Raw genomic sequence first — 15,123 nt, 5'->3', positions numbered from 1 at the left:
TTTTATATATCTGTTTCTAACTAATATCTCCTTGTTTTACTTCATTTTTTATTTTCAACGAAAACTTTTCGTTTATAAATTCGCAAAGTCTGTGTGTTATTGCGTTGCCGCTCCTGGAATACTCAGATCAGATTTATCGATGGATTCTTATGTAGTTTTTTCTTCTGAATCCAAATCTGAAAACGGCATTTCGATATCTCTAACCATCTTCGAGATAATCGACCTCAAAGTCTAAAATGTGACGTCACAATCCATTTATTTTCTGCCGACACACTAAACGTCAGCTGAAATCGTTGCTAGTAAGTAGACTAGTTTTTTAATCTCGATTTGTTAAGCAAAGCATAGGTTATTTACATTTGAGTTTGACACTTCGTGAATGTCAAACTAAATTTTAAATTAAGTATTAATAAAATAAATAAGATGTTCAAAAATATATTTTGAGTATATTTTAAAAGCAATAATTTCTTAACATCTTTAAAAAGGTTTATACGAGTATACGGCCCCCTCTTTAATGATAAATGGACTGTTCCATTTGTTATGAAATGAAAATTGTTATTATAGTCGGTTCGCTAAGCTCGACACAACTGGCTAGTGATTTTACTAGGTAATTTTTTGTTTTTTGCGAATTTTGCCAAAATTGGCAAAATTACTAATTATTTAGTACTTATCAACTATTTAGTAATTATTTTTTTACCAAATTGAAAAAATTATTGACTAAAATCACTAGCCAGTTGTGTCTGAGTTTAGTGAACCGACTATATGAAATAATATTGTTTGTAATAAAAAATTATGGTCTGATATGTGCAATTACATCCTTCTAATGGAAAAAAATATTTGAAGATTTTTCTCAAATTATGGATACCAACAACATGTTCATTTATAACTTTTTTTATTTTTAATTTGACGAAGAAAAGTTATTCTTCATAAAAAGCTCTTCATGTTCTAAGATATATGATGCAACCATCATAATATATCAAATTTTATTAATTTTATACGAGGTATATAAAAAATATGAATTTCGATCAAGAGTAAAGTATCTTTATAGGTTATAACATTTAAATTAGAATGATATAATTACACATTAAAACATAATTATTAATTCTAAACAACTTTTCATAATAGCAAATTTCCATATTATGAATTAAAATACGTAAATAAACAAAGTTTTCGTTATGATATTTCTCGCATTTTCAGCTTGTTATTATTTGTGTCCTTTCTCTTCCAGTGTTATTATAGTTGCTTGGGAATCTCTCAGAATAGCGTGCATCTTGATTTTAGTAGGAAGAATTGCATGCCAACTGTTTGAAAAAAGCTGCTTCTTTGATTTTTCTCTTTTTGTGTCTATTTGTCAAGTTGAAAAAAAGTGTTGTCTGTTCAAAGCGTTAGTACCTCCGTGATACATTCAATTAGTTTTTTTTTTTTTGGCAATGTATCATGCCCCTCGTTACCTATTGGACTCGTTATTTTAAGTTTTTTTTTTAATGGTACATTGGTGAAAAGGTTGGTGATATCGAAGCTGACTATAAAGAAACTTTACTAACTGAGAATATCGTTTGAATGAACTGAAAGTGTAAGTTGCCTATATTTGGCGCAACTCGATAGTACAAACTAGATTGCCTACAGAATACTTTTTGGGGTAATAAATCAAACTAGTAGTTGATATAAGTGCATTTTATTAGCTAGTATTCAGTTGATAGACAGCACAAGTAAAACCATTGCCGAAGCCATAAACTAGACTAAAATAGTATTATCCAACTTATAAATGGAGGAAAGCATAATAACCGTAGACAAAGCCATAATTTAGTCCATAATCTCCTCTTTATAGTTATAAACGAACGTCAGGTATGCATACGCTGTTTTTAGTATCTAAAAAGGTATCATTGTTAGTAGATATGTTTAGAAGACTGCAATACAATATCTTTTATTTATGTTACAGTCAGTACCGAACAATTTTTCAATCATATATTATTCCAGATATTAAGGCTGAAAAATCTTACCCCAATATACAGGGTGTCCCGAAAAGATTGGTCATAAATTATACCACACATTCTGGGGTCAAAAATAGTTCGATTGAACCTAACTTACCTTAGTACAAATGTGCTCATAAAATAAGTTACAGCCCTTTGAATTTACAAAATGAAAATCGATTTTTTTCAATATATCGAAAACTATTAAAGATTTTTTATTGAAAATGGACATCTATCATTCATATGGCAGGAACATCTTAAAACAAAATTATAGTGAAGTTTGTCCACCCCATAAAAATTTTATGGGGGTTTTGTTCCCTTAAACCCCCCAAACTTTTGTATACGTTTGAATTAATTCATTATTGTGGTACCATTAGTTAAACAACGTTTTTAAAACTTTTTTGCCTCTTAGTATTTTTTCGATAAGCCAGTTTTTATCGAGATGCGGCTTCTTTTTTAATATATGTACATAAAAATTTTATGGGGGTTTTGTTCCTTTAAACCCCCCAAATGTTTGTGTACGTTCCAATTAAACTATTATTGTGGTACCATTAGTTAAACACAGTGTTTTTAAAACTTTTTTGCCTCTTAGTCTTTTTTTTTGACAAGTCACCGTTTATCGAGATGTGGCTTCTTTTTCAAAATATACCTAAAAATGTACATTATAAATAAATTTTCAGATTATTAACAGGTCTCACCATACAAACATGTGATGGATTCGACAAATATTCAAAATATGTCGATAAACACTGGCTTATCAAAAAAGTACCAAGAGGCAAAAAAGTTTTAAAAACACTGTGTTTAACTAATAGTGCCACAATAATAACTTAATTGTAACTTACAAAAAAGTTTGGGGGGGTTTAAAGGAACAAAACCCCCATAAAATTTTTATGGGGTGCACAAATTTCACTTTAATTTTTTTTTAAGATGTTGCTGCCATAAGAATGTCACATGTCCATTTTCAATAACAAATCTCTAAGAGTTTTCGATACATGAAAAAAAATCGATTTTCAATTTGTAACTTCAAAGAGCTGTAACTTTTTTTGTGTGCACTATTGTATACAGGTAAGTGAGGTTCAATCAACCTATTTTTGACTCCAGAATCTATGGTATCATTTATGACCAATCTTTTCGGGACGCCCTGTGTATGTCCCATGACATAATAGATATCTTTCCTATTTGCAATCCAGTAAGTTTATTGCATTTGAACAAGATCTTAATAGGGTTTTTGTCCTTTGCGATTTTTCATACCAAAGTATTTCACATAAAGAATCTGCCAACTCAAAACTCTAAACCAAACCAAAAACAATAATAAGGTATTAATAATAAAAAAATATTAATTTTTAAATATATATAAGAGATTGGAGGAAAAATATTAGGGAAACTAACACAGTATATTAACACGCTAATAACCGGCAAAATAACGCAAGAGATGGAAAACATAATACGTTGTGCAATAAAAAAAATGAAACTAGTAGATGTGGCATTATCAATAGAAACGTATAAATTTACACTAGCCACCTTTAAACGTATCGGAGGAGTATGACAACTCTAACACTGTGACTACATGACAGACGTCTAAAGGTGAGAAACTATGTAATGTAATTTAAATTTATAGGTTCCTATCGATAATTTTACACCTCTACAAGTTTCATCCCTTTTTATTTCACAATTTATTACGTTGTTCATATTTTGCGTTATTTTGCCAGTTGGACAATTCGACGTAATATAAGTTTCGAATTGTTTCTAATCCCTGTGTTCGTTTCTTCTCGATCGACGATGATAAATAAATGAGGAGGTGTCAATCAAAATCAATCATGTCCATAAAAATCAAAAATGAGTTAGCAGCTGTTTCATAATAAACATGGTTTATCCTATTCTGTGATGTTTTCGGTTTCGGTTAAAAAAATTATGTCCTGTTTAAAATGAATACACAATATTAGGGTCCCAAATCAAATGAGATCATGTCCACAGCTAGTTTCAATTCATAAAATCACATGCCCATTTAGCTAATAGCAGTGCCTGGATTTGGGCACGTGATTAAACGTGATTAAAATATTAATAAAAATCATAGAAAATTAAAAATATTATAGAATGATATTCTATTCCATCTTACTTGAGAGCAACCAAAATCAAACCTGTCCCATAAGACTTCAAACAAAAAAGATCATGTCCACGAAATCCAATCAAACAAGAACATGTCCTTTTTTTAAAACATATTTACAGGTTTATTTATACCTTTAGATTTGAAATATTTACAATAATAAGGTAATTTCACTAAATAAAATGATATATGCTAATTTTACCGATTTTCAGTGCAAGGTTATTTACTAAAACGTTTTTTGCGATTTCCCTAAAACTTCTTAAGGCGGACAAGATTGGTTTTGATTGACACACCTCCTCAAATGTTGAAGTCGTGTAGTAAAAAAATAGTTTTATTTATTTATTTATTTGAAACTTTACAAACACTATAAACTAATAGTAGTTACGAGCTATTCCAGCGCAAATCAACACACTTTGAATTATTTTTTTCCTGACCTATTTAGATTTTGTTAAAATTTAGAGTATTCATAGTGGATGATTAGGTGAAGAAAAATACAAAATTTTAAATTTTTATCTCAAGCCGTTTCCGAAATATGGTTATGTAAAGTTTTCCAAAAAGGTCCAAAATACCGTGACAATACTTTATTGGAATGGTTGTAGAAGCTGACCTGATTGAGCTAGAATGCTGGAAGAGGTGTCATTTTGAAGCATTTTTAAAGCTCTTTACAGCATGAGGCTACGATAAACAAGTTTTTCTCAAACAAAAAAAATTTATTTTGATCAAGTTTTTTTCCAAAAAGTACATAATTTAAAATTTCCATAATATTCCTACAGATACATAGTACTGTTGTTAATAACATATAAAAAATTTATCATGGGATGGTGATGGGTTCAACATAAAAAAAAACAAGAATGTGTGTGTACTTTGTACGCACGTAAGAAGTTATACTTCTACTACATATTATGTGATTTTTAAGACAATACCAAAAATTTAAAAAAACAAAAGAATAAAACGCACACAAAAACATTGAAAAATGCCACAAAGAAAAAATTATTTCTGAACGATAATAATTGTTGGCAAAAATTTTAAATACGCATTTTCTGAAAAAAAAAATTATATAACAAATATACTTACAATCATAACATGCATAAAAAAATAAAACTTGCATCGGGAATTGAACCCGTGAATTTCGTGGCGTTTTGATTCGTAATCGAAGCGTAGACTCACTCGTCCAATCCCACATTATTTATCATGTGGAAAAATACGGTAACTGAACATTTTACTGTTTGACAGTTGTTTTGAAAATTAAATTATGTAGTTTAAATTTTGTGGAAGAAAATATAAAAATATAAGAAAACAATATATTAGATGAAGATTGGTAGAACTTTTGTTGGTAATCAAATGAAGTATGTAAATCAAAGCATTACATACCTACTAGATAAATAAATCTACGCCAAAAAATCATAATTTAAAAATAAAAATCGAACCTAATTTGGGATTTCTCTCTAAAATCCGCATTTTTGAGAAAATAAATGTATGTATTTCAACCTAATCCAAATGTATAATTACAATATGATTATAATAAAAACCACTTACCAAACTAGAATGAGTTTTCCTTGTCCAAAATAGTCCAAAAATATAGGTATATGAAAACTATTTAAAAAGGCAGTATAACTATTAACTAACTTTTGTTTGTTGTTTCTTTTCACACAAATTTTAAAACGCAACAACCATAAATAATCTAACTACAGCTGTGCCACAGCCGCCATATTGAATAATTTTTGACATGTCATTTGAACATCCAATCAGAACAAAGTTATAATGCGCATGCGCCCGGTCGCTAGGTTTTACCATATAAAAATTCACCCTCTATCGCCGGTAAAGAAGTATAACTTCAATAAATTTCACACATACAGTGCAAATAATAGTGCAAATGAAAGGAATAAATTCGTAATGTCGCAAGTTGGCAACTTTAAGGAAAAATCCCGAAACAGGTCGATTTTAAGCATCATAAGCATACCGGTCTTAAAGGTCTTTTCAAGTACTACAAAAGGTATTAGTATCATTATATACCTAAAATTCACCATTTCTATTTTCTTTCAAGTTGAATTTACCGACTTGAAAATGCACCAAAAAAACAAACTCCTCTCACCTACCATATCTTTTATTGTATAATAACTAGAAGATTTGTGAAGGAACGAGTCCGTTTGTTTTTTATAAGCTACAAAAATATTTTATATAGTTTTTTTCGTTATAGATGCATAGTTTTTAAGGTATTCGCAAAATACCGTCCGCAAAGGTGTCATTTTTCAATGAAAATAGCCAATTTTCAATCATACATAACTCAAAAAGTATCGAGTTTCCAAACAAAAATTATAGAACAGTTTTTGCTTAGAATTAGGTTCTCTAGCCACTTCCGTAGCTACTTTAACCAAAAAAATTTTCACCCCCGAGAAAGGGTGGGAACCACCCCCAAGATAAAAGCGCACATCGGCATAGGGTAGACTTTCAATAAGGATATAAGTAGAGGCTATTCCCAAAATTGCATTAAAATCCATGCAGTGATGCAGAGGGAGAGAATTCGGAGGTAATATCCTATTCTTGCTCCAATAGACTGGCGTAATGTTCAATATTTTTTAAAAATCCATCCAATGATCAATAAAACATGACCACCCACGCAGGTGGGATGGGGGTAATTTTAAAAAATAAGAATGATAAGAGCCACGGTTATTAGACTTTATTACGGTTGTCTTGTCCGACGGTGGTGGGGAGACTTATATTTTTGACTTCACGTCACAAGAGTTTACATTCCCATATTTTTAAATTATTTTCGATCATTGAATGTGTATTATTTGTGTTATTATGAAATAATAAGACAAATAGTACACATTTTATCTTATACCGGGTGGCGAATCGTAAAAAGGGCCATAGGAAACTCAATGTAACGTTCTGAATTGTTGAATTCCTGCTTCCCTAATTATTCTACATCAAAAGTCATGAGAGAATACTTGTAGAGAATTAAAATCTGTATTAAAATCAAAAGTTAAAATTGTTCTACGATTTAAATAATGCATTCCAAAATTTTGAAAAAGATGATACATTTGCCACAATAGGTATGCGTGTAAAAGTAAGGTCACACGTTACTATTTAACTGACAGTGCTCACACCATTGACTGAATAAAAATAGTACATTGTTTACCGGGTAGGAAAAGCTTAACATTCCTGAACGACTGTGAAGATTGCTAAGTCGAGGCGCAAGCCGAGACTTAGCAACACAGAGTCCAGGAATGTGGCTTTTCCTACGAGGTAAACATACTATTTTTCCGCAAATCGTTTAAAATTCGACAGATATTGATTGATTTAAAAAAAAACGCGATAATTTTATTCCCAAATAAATGGTGCTTTGAAATTCCTAATAAAATTACTTGGGTTACTATGGAAACGTATTGAATTGGTTACTATGGAAACGTATTGAGGTTGAATTGTCAAACTTGACGCTTATAAATTTAATTGCTGGTGTTCTCGAAAGTAAAATGATAAGTGATGATGAAATTTCCATTCCTGGGACTCCTCCAGAGCTGGTTGAGGCAGTGAATACTGCTTCATTAGAATTATTGCCAAAGAAATCAAGAGAAAAGTACGAAAATGCATACAGACGTTTTATGGATTATCGCATGAGTAAAAATACGAGTTCTTTCTCAGAAAATGTTGTAATGGCATACTTCCTAGACCTTTGTTTAAAGATGAAATCTTCAACATTATGGGCCAATTATTCAATGCTGAAGTCAACCCTTGCACTTAAACACAATGTAGATATATCATGTTTTCTATCATTTATGTAGAACACTAACAACTGTACGGAAATATCATTTCCTTACAGTAAGGAAATGACATTTCCTTACAGTAAGGAAGTCCTGACTTTTTCTTCAAGAAATTTTGACAGGAATGTCAAAATTTCCTGGCGATTTGCGGAAAAATCTTTTTCCGCAAATCGCCAGGAAATTTTGACATTCCTGTCAAAATTTCTTGAAGAAAAAGTCAGGACTTCCTTACTGTAAGGAAATGTCATTTCCTTACTGTAAGGAAATGATATGAAATAGTATATTGTGCAACAAGTGCAGAAAGGTACTAATTTCTCACGAGTTTGAAAAGTTGCGGTACGAGCGCAAGCGAGTGCCGCAATTCAAACGAGTGAGAAATTACCTTTCTGCACGTGTTTCACACTATACTTTTTCTACAAGCACAGTTTTTCCTAAAAATAAAAATCACAATTTCCAAACGACGATTAATTATAATAGGTACCTATGTGATAAATTTTAAACTGTATTTAATTAATACCTACTAATCAATTTAAATTCCTTATACCTAAATAAATTGCACAGAAATCAGTTAAAAAATTAATGCACTGCCTTAATTTGTTTAAATTTAAACAATTATTACACATTATTGACATTATATATATGCAGTCACGGATTTACACAAAACCTACTTCATTCGACGTCTCTTGCACAGGTTGCTAAATCCTTATTGGTTATTTGATAATTATAAAATGTTTAATAAGAATAAAATTGTAAAATAAAACAGTTGTAACATCCATAATTTAATTTCTATGCTATAGTTAAATATAATAATTGTCTTATAGGTTATATATTTGTCTAAAGTTTAACCACGGATGTAAACAGAATATAACGTTACTCAGAATGCGGTAGTCCACGGATGTAAACAGAATATAACGTTACTCAGAATGAGGTAGTCAACTGTGCAGAAAAGAACTTTGCGGCACAGAAACGTCACTTTGCGGCACAGAAACGTTACTTTTCTGCACACTAATGTCAAATATCTTATACTGTGAGAAAATATCAAGTTTGCTAACATAAAACCGTGCAGAAAAGTGCACTTTGAATAGTGGTTGTAGAAAAAAGATTTTTCCGCAAATCGCCAGGAAATTTTGACATTCCTGTCAAAATTTCTTGAAGAAAAAGTCAGGACTTCCTTACTGTAAGGAAATGTCATTTCCTTACTGTAAGGAAATGATATTTCCGTACAGTTGTTAGTGTTCTACATAAATGATAGAAAACACATTGCTATTAAAACCTTGTAAATTACCTTAATCATTAAATTTTCTTTATCTGGAGCTTCCTGGATAAATTTTTCAATTTCTTCCTTCGTTAAAATCTTAGATTTCTTTGCCCTATAACCTTGAGCTTGCCGTTTCAATAAAGAACGAAGTTTTGAGTATGTAGATATATCTACATTGTGTTTAAGTGCAAGGGTTGACTTCAGCATTGAATAATTGGCCCATAATGTTGAAGATTTCATCTTTAAACAAAGGTCTAGGAAGTATGCCATTACAACATTTTCTGAGAAAGAACTCGTATTTTTACTCATGCGATAATCCATAAAACGTCTGTATGCATTTTCGTACTTTTCTCTTGATTTCTTTGGCAATCATTCTAATGAAGCAGTATTCACTGCCTCAACCAGCTCTGGAGGAGTCCCAGGAATGGAAATTTCATCATCACTTATCATTTTACTTTCGAGAACACCAGCAATTAAATTTATAAGCGTCAAGTTTGACAATTCAACCTCAATACGTTTCCATAGTAACCCAAGTAATTTTATTAGGAATTTCAAAGCACCATTTATTTGGGAATAAAATTATCGCGTTTTTTTTAAATCAATCAATATCTGTCGAATTTTAAAGGATTTGCGGAAAAATAGTATGTTTACCTCGTAGGAAAAGCCACATTCCTGGACTCTGTGTTGCTAAGTCTCGGCTTGCGCCTCGACTTAGCAATCTTCACAGTCGTCCAGGAATGTTAAGCTTTTCCTACCCGGTAAACAATGTACTATATTAATAATCCTTTCTCTATCTTATCAACTGTATTGTTTTTAAACAATAGATGATAAAATAAAAATATTGACAGTTCAAAAATGTGAACATTATTGCATTGTGTGTTGTTTAAGTTTGGGCTGAAAACTAAAATGTATTACATTTTTACAAAATTTTGGAATATGTTTAATTACGTAGACCAATTTTAACAGTTATTTCCAATACAGATTTCAATCCTCTTCAAATAGTTTCTGTAGAGTCAGCTCAGTATGCAACCACTTATACGTTTCCTTCAGAAACGTAGTCGGTACTTGAGACAGAACCGCTTTGGGGAGAAGGACAGGATGTCAAGATGGTAGTAGAAGTTAGGTTAATGAAAGGATTGTGGCTTTGAAATATAATTGTAATAAAGTGCTAAATAAAGATTGTCTCAATAATTCTACATGGTGGCAGCGAACTTGCAAATACTCCGAGGAATATTTGGTAAGTAGAACCTTCTTCGAAGAGCAGAAATAGAGTGAAATAATTCCAGGGATGGCAGAGAATCAAGCAGCGAGCCATGTGCTTGCCAACATGGCAACAGTATCAGCTCCTTCTGAGTTTAATTTCTCCCTTCCAGGATCATGGAATCAGTGGAAAAAGAGGTTACAAAGATATATGTCGGTTAGTGGTTTTATAAACAAACCAGAAGCTGAAAAAATTGATATGTTAGTGTATCTAATGGGGGCAGAAGCAGAGGAAATTATAACTCAATTTAATCTAACACCCGCACAGCAAGTATATAGTATTATTATCGAGAAGTTTGACGCTCATTTTATACCCCAAAAGAACGTAATATTTGAACGATTCAAGTTCAACACACGTAGTCAACAGCCAGGGGAGTCAGTGGATGCATATATCACTGCACTCCATAGCCTGGCAGAGCATTGTAGTTATGGGGCTCTAAAAGATGAGTTAATAAGAGACCGCATAGTAGTAGGAGTTTTAGATGTAAAAGTAAGTGAGAGGTTACAACTCCAAAAGAACCTAACATTAGGGGAAGCTGTATTAACAGTACGTCAAGCCGAGCTGCAGAATTCTCAAAACAGGATTCTTAGGCAAGAACGAGTACAAGAAGTAGCTACGGTCAATGCACACAGAGGTAACTACTGGTCACAATCACAAGCAGAACCAAATAAATATGGACAACAGAACACACATGGGAAATCCAACAAAAACTACAAATATACATACTGTAGTGTACCAAGCTGCAACAGCCGAGAAAGATGTCCAGCAAAAGATAGTCGTTGTCGATTATGTGGAAAGAAAGGACATTGGCAAGCTAGATGTAGATCCGGCAGGAATGTAAGAGTAGTTAAAGGTCAAAACTGTGCTGAAAGTGAGGTAGGAACAGAAAATGAAATGGAAAACTTACAGGTAAATAACTTTGATTTTCATCTAGGACACATTTACACTAATGATAAAGATCAGTGGTTTGCAAAAGATTTAGTTGACAATAAATATGTTATGCCTTTTCTTGTTGATACAGGTGCTGATGTAAGTTGTGTCTCTAGAAATATGTTGTCTGATTTCTACAAAAATAAAATGTATGTTTGCCAGGAGTCCATAGGGGGCCCTGATAATAAAAAACTAGAAATTGAGGGTAAAATTGATGTTAATTTGACTTATAATGACAATATGTGTTCAGAATCTTTATATGTTGTAAAAAATCTAAAGGTGCCTATCCTTGGTCGGCCTGGAATTATAAAATTAAAAATGCTTAATATTAATAAAAATAGTTCACGTTATATTAATAACTTAGTATCTAAAAATATAAATGCATTTGGGGCAGAATCAGAGACCTACAGTGCTAGCAAGTACTCATTAGAAACGATAGCTGAGTCATTTCAAGGAATATTTGATGATATTGGGGAATTTAAAACAGAAATGAAACTTGAGCTAAAATCTAATGTTCAGCCATTTGCTCAGTCAGTACCACGAGTAGTTCCATTACCACTCATGCCCAAGTTAAAAGTTGAGTTAGACCGTCTACTTCAGTTGGGTATAATAAAACCAATTGAAGAACATACCAGGTGGGTAAGTCCTATTGTTTGTGTACCAAAGGGTGACTCTGTTAGGTTGTGCGGAGATTACACAAAACTTAACCAAAGTGTATTAAGAGCTTATTTCCCACTTCCAAAAATAGAGCATACTTTGGCTCAACTGAAAAATTCAATAATATTTTCTAAGCTCGACACAACTAGTGGTTACTTCCAAATTAAACTGAAACCAGAAAGCCAATTGCTAACAACATTCATCACACCATTTGGTCGATACTTTTTTACACGTCTTCCCTTTGGAATTTCATGTTCTCCAGAATATTTTGCACTTAGGTTTTCTAAGATTCTTTCAGGTATGAAAGGGGTAGTCTTTTATATGGATGATATTTTAATCCATGCTAGTTCAGTCAAAGAACATGACGAAATTTTAAACCAAGTTCTAATAAAATTACACAGTGAAGGTATAACCCTTAATAAAAACAAATGTGTCATTGCTGCTAAGTCAGTCAAGTACTTGGGGCATATCATCACTACTTCTGGGGTTAAAATAGATCCTGAACGGGTCAGAGCAATTAGAGAATTCCCAGAACCAGAAAATAAAACAGAACTTTTAAGATTATTAGGTATGATTAATTTTGCTGGTAAATATATTAAAAACAAATCTGAAATTTTAGAACCTTTAACATCTCTTCAAAAAAAGGACTCAGTATTCTTATGGGGACCTGCTCAAATTCAAGCTCTAAATACTCTAAAAAAATGTTTAGAAAGTTCCCCAAATTTATCATAATTTGATACGAACAAAACTATTGTTGTAAATTCAGACTCTAGTTGTTTTGGTATAGGAACTTGTCTGATGCAAGAAAATCTAGATAAATCTCGCGAAATAGTGGCATTTTCATCTCGATTATTAAGTCAAGTAGAGGGTCGATACGCGCAGATAGAAAAAGAAGCCCTAGCGATTACGTGGGCAGCTGAAAAGTTTGCTGATTATATAACAGGGGTCAAAGATTTGATTTTTGAAACAGACTCAAAACCCCTTGTTCAAATTCTACAGACGAAAAATGTGGATGAATTATCTCCTAGGTTGCAGCGGTTTCGGATGAGTTGACAGGTATTGAAGTCGAGGAGTATGTTAAATCTGTAATCCGTAATTTACCCATAAAAGATCGGTTTATAAAGCAAATAATCGAGGAACAAAGCAATGACCCTGTTTTACAAATAATAAAACAATATACGTTGACTTCATGGCCAGAAAAGTCTAAAATTCCTGTGCATGTTTTGCCATATTTTCAATTCAGATATGATATATCATTTTGTGAAAATTTGTTATTAAAAAGTTCTCGAATTATTATACCAGCAGCTTTACAACTTAAATGTCTAGAATATATTCACACAGGTCATCTGGGGGTAGTCAAGTGCAGGGACAGGGCTAAATCTACAGTGTGGTGGATCGGGCTGTCTGCTCAAATAGAAAAAATGATTAGAAATTGTCCCAATTGTGTGGAAAATCGTGAAAATATAAAAGAAACGTTTTACAAAGAAGAATCATGTACACGACCTTGGGAAAAGATAGCGCTAGATCTTTTTAAACTGGATAAATGGTTCTTGATTGTCGTGGACTACTACTCCAGATATTTTGAAATATTTGAGCTCAGTTCCATGACGGAAATCGTTATTATAAATCACTTGAAAGGTTTATTCTCTAGATATGGTATTCCGAATATTGTGCGTAGTGACAATGGACCACAATTTTCAACATTATTTAAGAAATTTGCTTCAAATTATAATTTTATTCATGTAACTAGTAGCCCATACTTTGCACAGAGCAATGGATTAGTTGAACGGGCAGTTAAGACTGCTAAAGAACTAATCAAAAAGAATAGTGAAGATATATTTTTAGCGCTCTTAGCCTATAGGGCTACACCTTTAAGGTATGGACTTTCACCAGCAGAGCTGTTTTTCTCTAGAAAATTAAGAACTAATCTACCACAGTTGTCATTAAATTTGGAACAATCGGTTGTTAAGGGGGGAGTGTCATTAAGAGAAAGGGAAAATAAGGAAAAACAAGCAGATAATTATAATAGTAGACACCGAGCCAAGGATATGCAACCTTTATATGTGGGCGATTCTGTCTGGATTATTGATATTAGGCAATATGGAAAGGTAATTGAAATTTGTGAAGAACCACGCTCTTATGTTGTTCAAACTAATAGTGGTCAATTCAGACGTAACAGATGGCATTTGGTCCAGGCACCTTACTATACTCCTGATACCAGTAACCAGTTAGTTCCTAAGAAATTTGTTGACGGCAGCGACTTAGCAACTCCAGGCTTCTCCCACAAAGAAAAGGAGAATGAGAATATAAATAATTCCTCTGATACTTTAGAGACTATACATGGGAGTCAGAGTTGCGGAGTCGATGCTTCACCAAATAAAAGTGATGTCCAAAGTGAACACTTACCTGTACAGGAACCTGATCTGTTATTGAGGCCTAAAAGGAACATTAAAAAGCCAATTTACTTGTCCGACTATAGTTGTTAAGTTATGTATATTATGTTATGTTATGTATTCATTCTATATTTGCTGAGGTCCTGGAATTTTCATAGAGAGCTCTGTGGCTTACCTCATTTAAAAAGAGGAGAATGTAGAGTCAGCTCAGTATGCAACCACTTATACGTTTCCTTCAGAAACGTAGTCGGTACTTGAGACAGAACCGCTTTGGGGAGAAGGACAGGATGTCAAGATGGTAGTAGAAGTTAGGTTAATGAAAGGATTGTGGCTTTGAAATATAATTGTAATAAAGTGCTAAATAAAGATGGTCTCAATAATTCTACAGTTTCTAATGTCTTTTGATGTAAAATAATTATTAGGGAAGCTAGAATTCAACAGTTCAGAATTTTACATTGAGTCAATAATTGAGTTAATACAAAACTTTGACGCATGTCAAAATTCTCAATATGTTATTTGAATTGTATTCATTTTTTTGGAATCCTGAGAAAACTAATAAATATTTTTGAATTTAAACTCAGAATGAAAGACTACATTATTATCGAGGGCTGAAAGTCCCTGAAAACTTCTATAATGTTTATTTTAATAAGTTACAGGGCTGAAAATAAAAGAGAAGTGTGATATTTAATTTCAAATATTTCATTCAATAGAATCTGCTTGTTTATTCTAAGGGGCTTTCCGCCCTCGGTAATAATGTAATCTTGCATCCTGCGTTTAAATTTTTCTAAAATA

General features: G+C 32.3%; 1 protein-coding gene across 1 annotated transcript in view; it reads right to left on the bottom strand.

The window, feature by feature from the left end:
- Positions 1 to 1,656: 1,656 nt before the first annotated feature.
- Positions 1,657 to 15,123, bottom strand: part of LOC114342438 (uncharacterized) — a 211,228-nt gene continuing 197,761 nt past the window's right edge. The window contains exon 5 of the mRNA XM_050653782.1: positions 1,657 to 1,866. Within this exon, the coding sequence (XP_050509739.1) occupies positions 1,801 to 1,866 (66 nt within the window). The 3' untranslated portion in view covers positions 1,657 to 1,800. The remainder of the gene's footprint in view (positions 1,867 to 15,123) is intronic.

This window comes from Diabrotica virgifera, chromosome 6 (genome assembly GCF_917563875.1).
Source record: "Diabrotica virgifera virgifera chromosome 6, PGI_DIABVI_V3a".
NCBI classification, from domain to species: Eukaryota; Metazoa; Arthropoda; class Insecta; order Coleoptera; family Chrysomelidae; genus Diabrotica; species Diabrotica virgifera.
This window is presented reverse-complemented; position numbering and strand designations above follow the sequence as displayed.